The 13,273-nt window shown below is 43.7% G+C and overlaps 1 protein-coding gene across 6 annotated transcripts in view; it reads left to right on the top strand.

The window, feature by feature from the left end:
* Window positions 1–13,273, top strand: part of MARCHF3 (membrane associated ring-CH-type finger 3) — a 219,965-nt gene that overhangs the window by 188,492 nt on the left and 18,200 nt on the right. For 5 of the 6 annotated variants that reach the window (XM_053292234.1, XM_053292237.1, XM_053292235.1 and 2 more), the window contains 2 exons: window positions 4,141–4,350; window positions 11,799–11,979. In XM_053292234.1, the coding sequence (XP_053148209.1) occupies window positions 4,141–4,350; window positions 11,799–11,979 (391 nt within the window). The remainder of the gene's footprint in view (window positions 1–4,140; window positions 4,351–11,798; window positions 11,980–13,273) is intronic. The other variant, XM_053292239.1, reaches the window with a different exon arrangement.

Here is a 13,273-nt window from a genome sequence, read left to right as displayed (position 1 = left end):
AAGCCTACAGGCAGCAGTTGAGGGCATGCCTTCCCTCCTGCTGTTACTCCCCTGCAACTGGTACTCAGAGGCAGCCTGCCTTAGGAGTGTGCACGAACCGGTCCTCAGGCCATGTAAAAGGCCTGCGAACCGGTTCGCATGTGGCCCGGTCTGATGGTTCGACGCCGGGGGTGTGTGTGTCGCTTTAAGGGCGGGGGGGTTGTACTTACCCCTCCCGCCATTTTCCCCCCTCCGATGCTCCAGTGTTAGCCGTACAAAGATTTGGCTAAAACTGGAGCGCCGGAGGGGGGAAAGCAGCGGGAGGGGTAAGTACAACTTCCCACCCTTAAAGCAACACACACACCCGGCATCGGACCACGCCTCCGCAGTCCATGCACATCACTATCCTGCCTATAGCCCTCTGACTAGTAGCCCTTGATAGACCTCTACTCCATGAAGTTATCAAAACCCCTCTTAAAGCCATCCAGGTTGTTGGCTGTAACCACATCTTGCAGCAGAGAATTCCACAAGTTGATTATGCAAAAGTAGTTCCATTTTTTGGTCCTAAATTTCCTGGCAATCAATTTCATGGGATGAACCCTAGTTCTAGTGTTATGTGAGAGGGAGAAGAATTTCTCTCTATCTACTTTATCCACACTATGCATGAGAATTTCTCTATATCCACTTTCTCCACTCCAGACCTCTTTCATGTCTCCCCACAGTCATCTTTTCTAAACTAAACAGCTCCAGGTGTTGTGGCCTAGCCTCATAAGAAAGGTGCTCTAGGCCCCTGATCATCTTGGTTGCTCGCTTGGTTGTCCATACAGCTGTAGCACATTTGGTTTAAATTGATTAGACAGTCCACAAGTTAGTGCACTTGAGTCTAAAAAGTTTGCATGTCTGCCATCTTGAATTGGGTTGGATGGCATTGTCACAATCTACACCATTGAGGTGTCCCTATGTGTCCCAACAGCTGTAGCAAATTTGGCTCAAATCAGATAAGCGGTTCACAAGTTAGCCCACTTGTGCCTCCAAAGTTTACGCATCTGCCATCTTGAATTGGTGTGGATGACATCATCACAAACTATGCCATTGAGGTGTCCCTGTGTGTCACTCACTGTAACTGTATGTAATTTGGTTAAAATGGGTTAGATATTCTACAAATTAGCCCACTTGTGCTTCAGATGTTCACATGGCCACCATCTTGAATTGGATTGGATGACATCATCACACACCGCATCATTAGGGGACCCCTATGTGTACCTACAGTTGTAGCAAATTTGGTTCAAATTGGTTAAGTGGTTCACAAGTTATCCCACGTGTGCCTCAAAAGTTTACGCATCCTCCATTTTGGATCGAGGTGGATGACATCATCACAAAAGACGCCACTGAAGTGTCCCTATGTGTTCCTACAACTGTACCCGATTTGGTTCATATTGGTCCAGGCATTGCGGAGTTGATAGTGGGGGATGGATACACACACACACACACACACACACACACTGCCGGGTGATCTCATAAGCGTACTGAAAAGTAGGCTAATAAATGGGACAAGTTAGTTGTTGTTAAGTTCCCTAAAAAGTAATGGCAGTTACGTGCAGCTAACTCCTCCTAGATCAGGTTTGTTGTGACTTCAGCTCTTAACAGGGACGGTTGCAGAGTCAGAGAGAGAAGCCTTCATTCTAATGGAGGGGTGACAGACTGTGGCCCTCCTGCCAATTTTGGCCTGCAACTCCATCATGCTTGGGTACTGACCTCTGTGACTGGGGGTGGTGGGAGTTATGGGCCCACAGCGGCTGGGGGGGGGCCACAGTTTGACACTCCTGTCTTGAAGCATTTGTCTTGAGTAGAAAGGAAATAATCCACACACATTTATAAAGGGTTTCCCATGAAGAACAGCATATGTGGCTGTTTTGTACTTAGGGATTGAATGGGCTAAAGATAAGCACAGTGGGTATCATAAGGTGAACACTGTTGTTGTTCATCGCCTAGAGTTTTTGGAGGAGGATGTATATAAGAAAATTTTAAATAAATAAAATAAGAATACAGAAGTTGTTGTTTTCCCTAACATTAACATTTAGTAGTAAGCTTTCTGAGCAATACCAGACTCTTATTAAAACATATCACTCTAGTTAATTAGGACTATAATTTTGACTGGAGCTGGTTACATTTCTTCTTCTGTTGTAGTCTGGGTTTTAGTACTTTTTAAAAAATGCTTGTACTGATTTGAAGTCAACATTGTTTGCTAATGTAGAGGAGAGCCGGTCTTGCGGTAGCATGTCCCCTTAGCTAAGCAGGGTCCGCCCTGTTGCATATGAATGGGAGACTAGAAGTGTGAGTGCTGTAAGATATTCCCCTTAGGGGATGGAGCCACTCTGGGAAGAGCAGAAGGTTCCAGGTTCCCTCCCTGGCATCACCAAGACAGGGCTGAGAGAGACTCCTGTCTGCAACCTTAGAGGAGCCGCTGCTAGTCTGGGTAGACAATTCTGAGCTAGATGGATCAATGGTATGACTTCCTGTGTTCCTAAGAAAAGCTACCCAGGTTTCCTCCTACCTTGCTTCCATACAACCAAAAACTGGGAGCACACACAGCTCCCAAACCTGGGTAGAACACAGTTCTGGATTATGTGAATGACCTCAATGTCTTTTAGCTGTTACTTTTAAAATTAGTAGCAGGTTTAATGGCAGTTCTAACTAGGGATGTGCATGGAACCGGCAGGGGCCAGTTCGATGGTGGGGGGGATGCATTCCCCCCCCCCCGCCCGTGTTCCCCACACTGATGCACGATTTCCAGAAGGCCATCGGGGCAGCAGCGTACCACTTTGCTGCCCCGTTGCCACTCTTACCGGATATACACAGAGGTACTTCCAGGTATATCCGGTAAACGCAGCAACGGGGCAGCAGGGAGGTATTCTGCTGCCCCAACGGGCTGTTTGGAAATTGTATACCACCAGGGGAAACATGGCACGGAGGGAATGCATCCTCCTCCTCCCTTAAAGGCAGACACACACACACACACACACTGTTTAACCTTCAAGCCGGCCAGGGTTTGAACCTGTTCAGAGGCCCATAAAAGGGCCTCCGAACAGGTTCGGTTACTTTCCTAGTTCTAACAGCAGTTGTTCTCTGCCCCACCCCACCCCCACAGATTTATCAAATCATAGTGGCCTCTGGCCTACACCACCACCTAACAACACACTGTAAAATACAAAAGAAACCTTGTGACACATAGTTTTTGTTTTACAATCCTTGGTACAGCTCAAACCTAAATTGTATTCAATAAATACCCTATTTTAGCTTGGATGTCCATAACTGATCAACAAATGTCAATATTTAGCAGGACAGGTTGGGAAACATACAGATTTAGGAAGAAATTCATTGCTTCATTTACTTGTCTGTCTTATTTAACAGCATTAAACATTCTCACTTCTCATGAAAGATATTGCACTCTAAATATGAAACAGTGAAGAAAATGACACTTTCTTTTAACACATATTTATATATAACCACCAATACACATAGAAATGCAAAGTCAGAGCTTGTGCTGTTTTCAGTTGAAGGAATTTCTTTTCTTTACTCTTTCATTCTTTGCAATGACTTGAGTTTTTTGTTTTGTTTTGTTTTGTTTTGTTTTAAGCATCAGTTTTACCGGAACCATTTTTCTTATTTGTTTATAAATAGTTTCAGGTGTGCTGAAATATTAAGTAAGTAGAGTTTTATAAGCAGATGAATCAGAGAATGAAATCAGAACACAACAGCCAACATCTTATGAAGCATGCGTGCAGTAATGGAAGCATGCACACATTTGCTGCATTCCAGAGTAAAACAGCTTGGACATAGTTGCACAGCCGTCAGGGACATATTTTGGGGGGATCACCAAACAGTTCAGAGGGAAGGGGAGATCAGCAAAATTTTTCCCCATACGCCACCTAGAGGTGCACATATCAGGCAGTATATAAATATAAACAAACAAACAAACAAAATAAACTGCCCATGCAGCTTTACTCTGGAATGCAACAAATGTGTGCTTGATTCCTTTGCTGCACACCCACTTTGTAAGGATGCAAACATTACAAGTTGTACTATATGGAAAGAACACCAAGTACCCAGTTGAAAGCATCACTTTTGCTGAGATTTACTTTGTATCAATTCTTTCTACAGTGGCTAAGAAACCCGGGGCCCCAGCACGAAAAACGGACTCTGTTTGGGGACATGGTGTGCTTCTTGTTTATAACTCCATTGGCTACCATCTCTGGCTGGTTGTGTCTGCGGGGAGCAGTGGACCACCTGCACTTTAGTAGTAGGCTAGAAGCCGTCGGCCTCATTGCACTTACTGTCGCACTCTTCACAATTTACCTCTTTTGGACACTAGTAAGTATTCTTTTGCGTAATTTCCTTTTAGATTCAGGAGTGGTGGTTCTTAATGTTGTGATGAAGTTTTCAGAAATCACATTGTAGTTATGTCCTATTAAAAGGGGATCCAAACTCATTAAGTGAAAAGCCAATTCATCCTGTACCTTGAAGTCATATGTATGCACACTAAATTTGTATTTCCTATAATATTTGGAAAGTTCTAAAAGTAGGAATTTTTGGCAAACTATAATTAGTTAATGGGAAAGATGGAGGATGACATTTTTAAAAAAATAGGCCAAGGAACTGTCTAGCAGACTGGAACTTCAGTCTCCCTTCTGTGCAACCAAAGGAGAGGGGACAGATGTGTCCTACCTGCAAGATAAGTCTCCCTCTTTTCATTTCAAAAGTACAGAGTAAAAGGGTCCTACCCAGGATCCTACCCTTCATTCTTTCTTTCCCCCCCAGTATTAGCAAATAAAACCTCACTGTTGACAAATCTGCTCTCTCATCCTAATGTGAATTCTTTGAGACAGCTGAATGCCTCAGGATAAGAAACTTGAGATATTTCTCATCATCCCTAAGTAAGTCTTCTGTTGACATTAACAAGAGCAACCTGGAATGCTCAGAACAAACTACAATGGGAAAGATCTGAACTGTTCTCATTCCTTTGATATGGGGTGACAAAAATACAACATTTTCTAAGGTTCAGTGTAGTGCAGGGATAAACTGTTAGTTTAACACTGTAGGAGGGGCAGCTAAGTTAGACAAAGATAATGTTGTTGAAGTGCTAAATAGTTTTTCATGTGCAAACTTATGTTCTAACACATTTTGAAATACAATCTGTTTTCCTGGTCTAGACATGTGTGACTTCTGTCACTGACTTTGAACTTGCTTCTCAAATCTGAGAGAAAGGTTGGCAATCTGATCCCCAGATTGTTTAAAGCAGCATGCTTGAATTTGACACATTCACCCTATTGCTATGAATGGGGACAACCAGCCCAGGGCACAGGAGTGATGAAATTGCACTGAATATTCCAACTTGAAAGACATTGCATAGTACACAGACCCAAAGAAAGGAAGCTCCTATAGCACAAAGCTGTAAGCAACACCATATGTTTTTTCATGACACTAAACACACCTTCAAGAGTTTTTTGCACCACATGTGCTTGTGTGTGAATCCTGTTGCAGGACAGAAAGCTATTTTTAAATTGCATAAATGTTCTAGCAAGTGTCAACATTGCATTTGAATTACCCATATTAATTAAATTTATTTATTTAATAATATGTATACCCTATTTCTCCAGTGAACTACTGGGGCATGTCATAACCTTATACAGGAAATATAGAAACTTAACTAAAAATAAAAGGTGATGAAAACTTGAGAACCCCACGTAATCTGCCCCATGTATCCCTCCCATGAGTGTGCAAGAGATTCCTCTGATATTGGAAGCAAGAGAATGCTGGCTTTATAATATTTTCAGTGGTATGGAGCAACTATTCTCTTATTCCACTAAGCGATTGAACCCCACTGAATAGTGAGTGAGAACTCAGTAAACATGCATAGGATTGTGCTGGACATATTTGGAATTTTGTACTGCATCAACATTCACACAGGTGGTAAGACTGGCAATGCAGAAACAACAGTGTCTTGTGGCACCTTGTGGCATAAGCTTTCCCAAGCCAGTATCCTTTTCGTCAGCTGCATCAAAGTATTATCCTCTGTTGGCAGAGAGAATACAGGGGTGTCGGGGGGAGATGTAAACCACAGATCCTAAAGGTCAAGAAATGAAAGAAGTATAGTCTGACATGCCTATGACTCTGATTCTTCCAGTAGATGGCCTTTTGAAGCCATTACTTACATCCCTCTCCCCCAAGCCACAGAAGTTTATCACACAATAAATCTGCCATCAGGCTGACCAAGGTCGACCAAGTTTCCACACGACTATTGCAGCAATACATAACAAATCTGGCTACCCCCTGGAATCTGACAAGACAAGGAAATGTTCATACAGCCTTTTTACTCCTGTAGATCCCTTCAGATCAAACAAGAGGTTGGATTAAATCCAACTACCGGGTTTGTGGATTATTCTAAAGTCATTTATTCCATCCTGACATGGAGCCAAGGTAGAATTTACCAGGAAATCCTGAACAGTAGCATTTTTTCTTCACCAAATTTGCTGTTTCTATACAACATGAGCTAGGGTGTGATTTTAATGCATTCAGTACATACAATTTATCATTTCCCATTCACAGTTTGGCTGTTACTTCCTGTCAGATTATCTACACGGATACACCACAAACAAATTTATCAGTTTCTGGGTTGTTAGTCTCTCTCTCTCTCTCTCTCTCTCTCTCTCTCTCTCTCTCTCTCTCTCTCTCTCTCTCTCTCATTTGGAGCAATAGAAAACAAGTAAGGCTTAGGGGTGTGCAATTCAATTCAAGGTCGAATAGATTCAGGGGCAATTAACAGATTCAACCTCAAATCGAATAGCCCTCAAATAGTCTCGATTCGGGGGCAAAGCAAATCACCCTCAATTCAACCTGAATCGTTTTGGTTGATTCCAACACCATTTTGAGGCCCATTTTGCTGGGAAAATGGACCTCAGCTGGTGCTTTTTTTCCAGGGAGAGCTGGTCTACCAATTGGGGTCAGTGGGTAGATCAGTCCTCTGCTCCAGACTTGGTGCATCTGCCCACTGCAGAGGACTGTGAAATGTATTTTACATTTTAACCTTTTCTGGGTTCATATTGAAATTCTTCTTTAAACATACTAGCCTTTGAAGGACTCCTATATTTGCAGACTCTTGCAAAGTGGTCCTACCATGGTTTGTTTTGAACCCAAACAATATTTTATCAACCTAAACATCATTTACAATTAAATGTGTTTCTTTACCTACCCCTATTATGAAACCACTAGCCGACCCTGCACGGAGCATCTGTGCGCTCTTTGGGGCCAGCGATTACCTCTCCCCCCCACCTTCCACCCCAGTTTCTGCTTCCGGGCCCAGCCACCTCTCCTCCCCACTGCCACTTCTTCCCCCCCCCCGCCGCCACTTTCCTTCCCCACTTCTGGGCCTTGCCTCTGCGTCTGGGCCGGGCCCGCTACCTCTGGCCTCCACAGCTGGGCCGCGGCGGCAACCAATCCTCCTGGGTGTGCCTCAGCCAATCAGGCGCGTCCACCACCCAGCCAATCAGCTGGGCTCTGGGACGCACATTCCAAGGCACACTCAGGAAAATTAATATAATAGATCGGAGTGGACAACATTTCCTAGATGCATATTAGTTTTTGATTTTTGATTGTTCTGTATCAGGGCTGCACAACTTCAGCTGTTTTTGGACAATAACTCCCATCATCACTAGCCATTAGTAAAGTTTTTAATACAACATCTGCAAGAGGACAGAGTTGTGCAGACATGTTCTATGCTTTGCTGATTCCTGCTTTTCAAACCTTTTTTTTTCATTTATTTATTTTTTTAATTTATCCAGTCTCTTAGGCTAGATAGACCACACTGATTTTTATAATGATCCAGACTAGCAAAAGGGCGGGGGGAATCAACATCTGTGGAACATTTATGTAAGTGAAAGCAATTAATTTTAAACTGATTTGTGCTATTGCCCTGCTCAGCGTCCATAGCACTCAGTATAAGTGGATTGGTGCTAATACCATGTTTCCTTATGCGAAGTGGATTTCCTTGATCCCTCTACCAGTTTTTATGGCACTATGAAAAATTTTCATAACCTTCAGTTTGTTCTAGTCCATTTCCCTTAAAAACAACAACAAAATCTTACCTCAGACCCTGATTAGCATATCATGACATAGTTGTACACCTGACAGAGTAGTGGAGGCACTGGACAGAGGAAGCTGCCGTTTTATTTATTTATTATAATAGTACACTGCCCCAAACTTCCATCCATGGGCGGTTTACAGCAATATAAAACAAATTAAAACAGAAATGAAAATATTAAAACAATTTAAAACCATGTTTAGTTAAAAGGCTTGGGTGAATAAACGTATTTAGGACTTTTTAAAAGTTGTCAGAGATGAAGAGGCTCTTATTTCAGCAGGGGACACACTCCAGAGCCTCAGGGTGGCAACAGAGAAGGCCTGTCCCTGTGTAGTCACCAGCCAAGCTGGTGGCAACCACAGACAAACCTCTCTGGATGATCTCAATGTGCGATGGGACTCATAGTGAAGAAGACGTTCTTTTAAACACCCTGGGCCTAAGCTGTTTAGGGCTTTATAGGCTATAATCAGCACCTTGTATTTTGCCTGGAAGCGTATTGATAGACAGTGTATTTCTTTTAATATAAGAGTAATATGACCTCTTTGAGATGTCCCGGAGACCAACCTGGCTGCCGCATTCTGCACCAACTGCAGTTTCTGGACTACATTCAAAGGCAGCCCCACATAGAGTGCATTGCGGTAGTCAAGTCTGGAGATTACCAGCATATGTACTACTGTTCTGAGGTCATTTATCTCAAGAAATGAACGTAGCTGGTTTATCAGCTGAAGCTGATAGAAAGCACCTCTGGCCACTGCCTCAACCTGGGACACCAAAAAGTGGTTTGGATCCAGAAGCACTCCCAGACTGTTCCTTCTGGGGAAGTGTGACCCCATCCAGAACCGGCAGATCAAAATACCTCATGAGTTCCAACCCTGCGCAATAAGTACCTCCATCTTATTTGGATTCAGTCTCAGTTTGTTATCCCCCATCCAGCCCATCACTGCCTCCAGGCAGGCATTTCAGGAGGTTATGCCTTGTCTTGAATATGTTGACATGGAAAAATAGATCTGAGTGTCTTCACCATACTGATTTTAAAAAACCAGCAGTTTCATGTAGATGTTAAAGAGCATTGAAGATAATATTTGGGGGATGCCATATAAAAGTTCACATTTTGAAGATCGACAGTTTCCAAGTGACACCATTTGGAATCTGCCTGAGAGGTAGGAGTGGAATAACTGCAAAGCAGTGCTTCCCAATCCCAACTCTCTCAGACGGTCTAAAGGATACTATGGTTGAAGTATTGAAAGCCACCAAGAGATTAAAGTGGACCAACAGAGTCACACTCCCTCTTGTCAATTCCTCATTGGAGATCATCCATCAGGCTGACCAAGGCCTTCTTTACCCAACAGCGCACCCAAAAACCAGTTTGAAATAGGACTAGATAATCAGTTTCTTCCAAGACTGCCTGGAGCTGGGACGCTACCTCTCAATTACCTTGCCCAACCATGGAAAGTTGGAGACAGGCCTATAGTTGCTTAACTCTGAGGGGTCCAATGCAGGCTTCTTCAGAAGAGGTCTAATGATTGCCTCCTTAAGACAGGAAGGCATCCTGCCCTCCCTCAGAGAAGCATTTATAATATCTACCAGGCCTTCTACAACAACCCCCCTGACAGATAGTATAGGCCATTTCAGGCAAGGGTCAAGAGAACAGGTGACAAGCTGTATCATTCCAAGCAGCTTATCCACATCACCAGAAGTTATAAACTGTAACTGATCCAGCCTAACTAGGTAAGAGGAGTTGTTGGACACCTCCTCATTAGACTATGCAATAATTGTGGGTTCTGAGTCTAAGTTGGCCTGAATGCAAAATATGTTATCCACAAATAACTCATTTAAAACCTCACAACAGATAGTTGATGGTTCCAAATTCTAAATCAAGGGAGGAGGGGCATATACTAGTCCTCTCACAACCCTGAACAATCCTGCTGGACATGAGCATGCAGATACAATACGGGCAGAAAAGAATCATATCTTTGCCTCACGTATTGCCTAAACATAGGTCTTCAAATGCACTCTATGTTTTAATCTGTCAGATTTGAGTTGACTCTTTCTCTACTTGCGCTCCAGTTGTCTACCTTGCCAGTTGTCTACCTTGAAAATGGGGAAATCACAGGAGTCCCAACCCATGGAACACCACCCTGATCAGAGTGAAAGACCAGATCACGTGTGTGTCCAGTAACACGTGTCGGTCCCAAGACCGCTTGGGATAGGCCCATAGTTGGTACACAAGGGGACCATATAACACCAGTTTTGAAAGAACTGCATTGGCTGCCAATATGTTTCTGAGTGGAATACAAAGTGCTGGTTATTACCTATAAAGCTCTTAATGGCTTGGGTCCAGGCTATTTAAGAGAGTGCCTCCTTTGTCAAGAACTCTGCCACCTGTTATGACCTTCAGGAGAGGTCTGGTTACAGTTGCCACTGCCTCATTTGGTGGTGACTCAGGACCGGGCTTTCTCTGTGGCTGCCCCAGGGGCTTTGGCATATGCTCCCTGCTCAGATAAGAGCATCTCCTTCTCTGTTTGTTTTCAGGAAGACCCTCAAGACTCTCCTGTTCTCGCAAGCTTTTAATTAGAATTAATGTTAATAATTTGTTTTAATAACTGTTTAATGCTTTTTATTGTGTCTTGTGTATTATAATCTTTGTTTTTTAAAATTTTGAACACCACCTAGAGATGTATATATCAGGCGGTATAAACATATGATTGATAGATAGATAGATAGATAGATAGATAGATAGATAGATAGATAGATGTCATGGCCGCCATGAACTCCTGAGCTGCCCCGGACAAATTGGTCTTGAAGTGTACACTGAAGTCCCACACCACCATAAGCCAGCCCAAGACCAAATCTGTCAGTTCAGGGCAGCGGGGTGATCCACTGGGCAGTGGGATGATTGGTACAACAAAAGTCCCAGTCTATCTCTGGTCCCCAGACTTTAGTACACACATTCGATTTCATTAGACACTTTGACAGGGATCCTGATAAGGGAGATAATGTTTTTATAGACCACAGCCACTCCATTTCCCTACCCACATCCTCTCACCTGCTCCTCAACAGAGTACCCTGGAGGGATAAGCTGGGACCAGACTGGGCCACCAGCCTTCTCCAACCAAGTCTCTGTGAGACCAGGTCAGCCCCTTCATTCATAATCAGATCATGGATTATTTTTGATCCACAGAAGCTCTGTGGATAGTTGGCATTGCTCCCGAAGATGAAAGAGCTGACAGGACAACTGGAAGGGATTAGATTTCTGATTTCCCTTTCTATGTAACAGCCTGCTGACCTGCCAATGTTACTTCTTCTGTTCCCCATCACCACCACTGGAATAGCCACCCCATAATCAATGGACATCCCCCCTGTCTCCCCTGGAGAGACAGCCTAGACATATTGTAGACTAATCTCACTCAAGACTCAGACAACAGAAGCTATTTAAACAAGAGCTTCAGCCATAAAAGAATATACTCTGCCCTGGCCCTCAGTCCTACAATGAAGGCCGGGCACCAAAGGCCAACCCCCTTTGGTGGCTGGCTTCAGCGGCAGCCTACAGGTTGACTGCCTAGCACCACTACCAGCCACACTACCAACTGCACCTCTGGTGCACCTTCTTCCTTATAAGCCCTAGAAACCCAAAGTCACCCCACTCACAAGAGACTCGGCTAATGGTGATTAATGCCCACAGGTGCAGTTAATCAGGCAATCAGAAAAGGAAGGCCACAGCTCCAACAAAGGCAGCCGAGCAAGAGCAGAGCAAAGCTGGTCCTCTGGCCAGGCAGGAGGGGTGGGAGGCAGCAATCAATCTCCCCGTCTGAATGGAGGAGACTCACTGGCAAAATCCAAGCCTTGGATCAACTGGTATAATGGTGATGAAATACGCATGATGACAACTCAAAACAGTTCTTCTTTGTAGACCTTGTTTATTGCATACAAGAGGAGGGGTAATCCAACAGGCTTCTGTTAAAAGCAAACGTTTCGACATAAAGACGTCATTTCGAATGCTAAATGTTTAACAGTGTTTGAACTGGCCTATATTCCTATATAACAAAGAACATAACAAATATAACATTCCTATATAACAAAGAACATTCCTATATAACAAAGCTGAAACTCTCCCAGCCAATCACCTTAGAGGCCAATGTATCTCAGAATTTCTCTAAGTTCTTCTTTAACATTAACCCCAGGTTTCAGTTTACCAATGTACAATGCTTCTCTGTTTTTTCTTTTAAGTGTGCAACGTTCTTTCTCAAAAATACACACTTTAAGTGGCATTGTTTTTCCTTTGTGCCTGTCTCTCATATGTATTGATCAAGGTTTATCCCTGCATTCTCTATACACTACTCCTGAGACACCACTTGTTTGCCTAGTTCCCACATGTGGGTAATTAAGAGAAGACTTCTACCATTTCAACCAGTACTTCCCTATGTGTATTCTGAAGGTGCTTCAATCTCACGAATACTCCACCAAAGGCCTGCCTACATGTCTGGATTGGCTCACAGTTAAGAGATGTGCAAATCTATTCAAAATCGAATCGGGCCATTTTGAGTGTTTCAAGCTGGGCGGGGGGGGCGGCGCTCTTAAAATAAAGGCCTATTTTGAGCTTGAAATGAAACAGCCCCATTTCGAGTGCTTCAAGCGCCATTTTGAGGTTTGTTTTCCCATGGAGAACTGATCTATCAATTGGGGTTGGCAAGTAGTTCAGTCCTCCAAGGAGGGCCGATGCTCTAAGTCTAGGGCAGAAGCCTGGTCTACCCACCTCACACCTCAGAGGATTGGTCTACCTGTTGATCTCAATTGGTAGAATAGCTCTCCCCAGAAAAATTGGTAGAATAGCTCTCCCCAGAAAAATTGGTAGAATAGTTCTCCCCAGGTCTGTTTTTCCAGGGAGAGCTGGTCTACAGATTGGGGTCAACAGGTAGACCAGCCCTCCACCCCAGCACATTGGTCCACCTTGGAGGATTGTTCTACCTGCCAACCCCAATTGGTAGACCAACTCTCCCTGGAAAAATAGGCTTCAAAATGGCACTTGAAACACTCGAAATATTTCAGGTGTTTCGAGGTTGATTTTTTGAAACAGCTGCCTTGGGCCGCTTTAAGTGCCTCTTTAGCATCAAGGTGGCCCCCAAATCAAAGCAGAGCTGCTTCATACAACCCTAGTAC

This window comes from Hemicordylus capensis, chromosome 2 (assembly GCF_027244095.1).
Source record: "Hemicordylus capensis ecotype Gifberg chromosome 2, rHemCap1.1.pri, whole genome shotgun sequence".
NCBI lineage: Eukaryota > Metazoa > Chordata > Lepidosauria > Squamata > Cordylidae > Hemicordylus > Hemicordylus capensis.
This window is presented reverse-complemented; position numbering and strand designations above follow the sequence as displayed.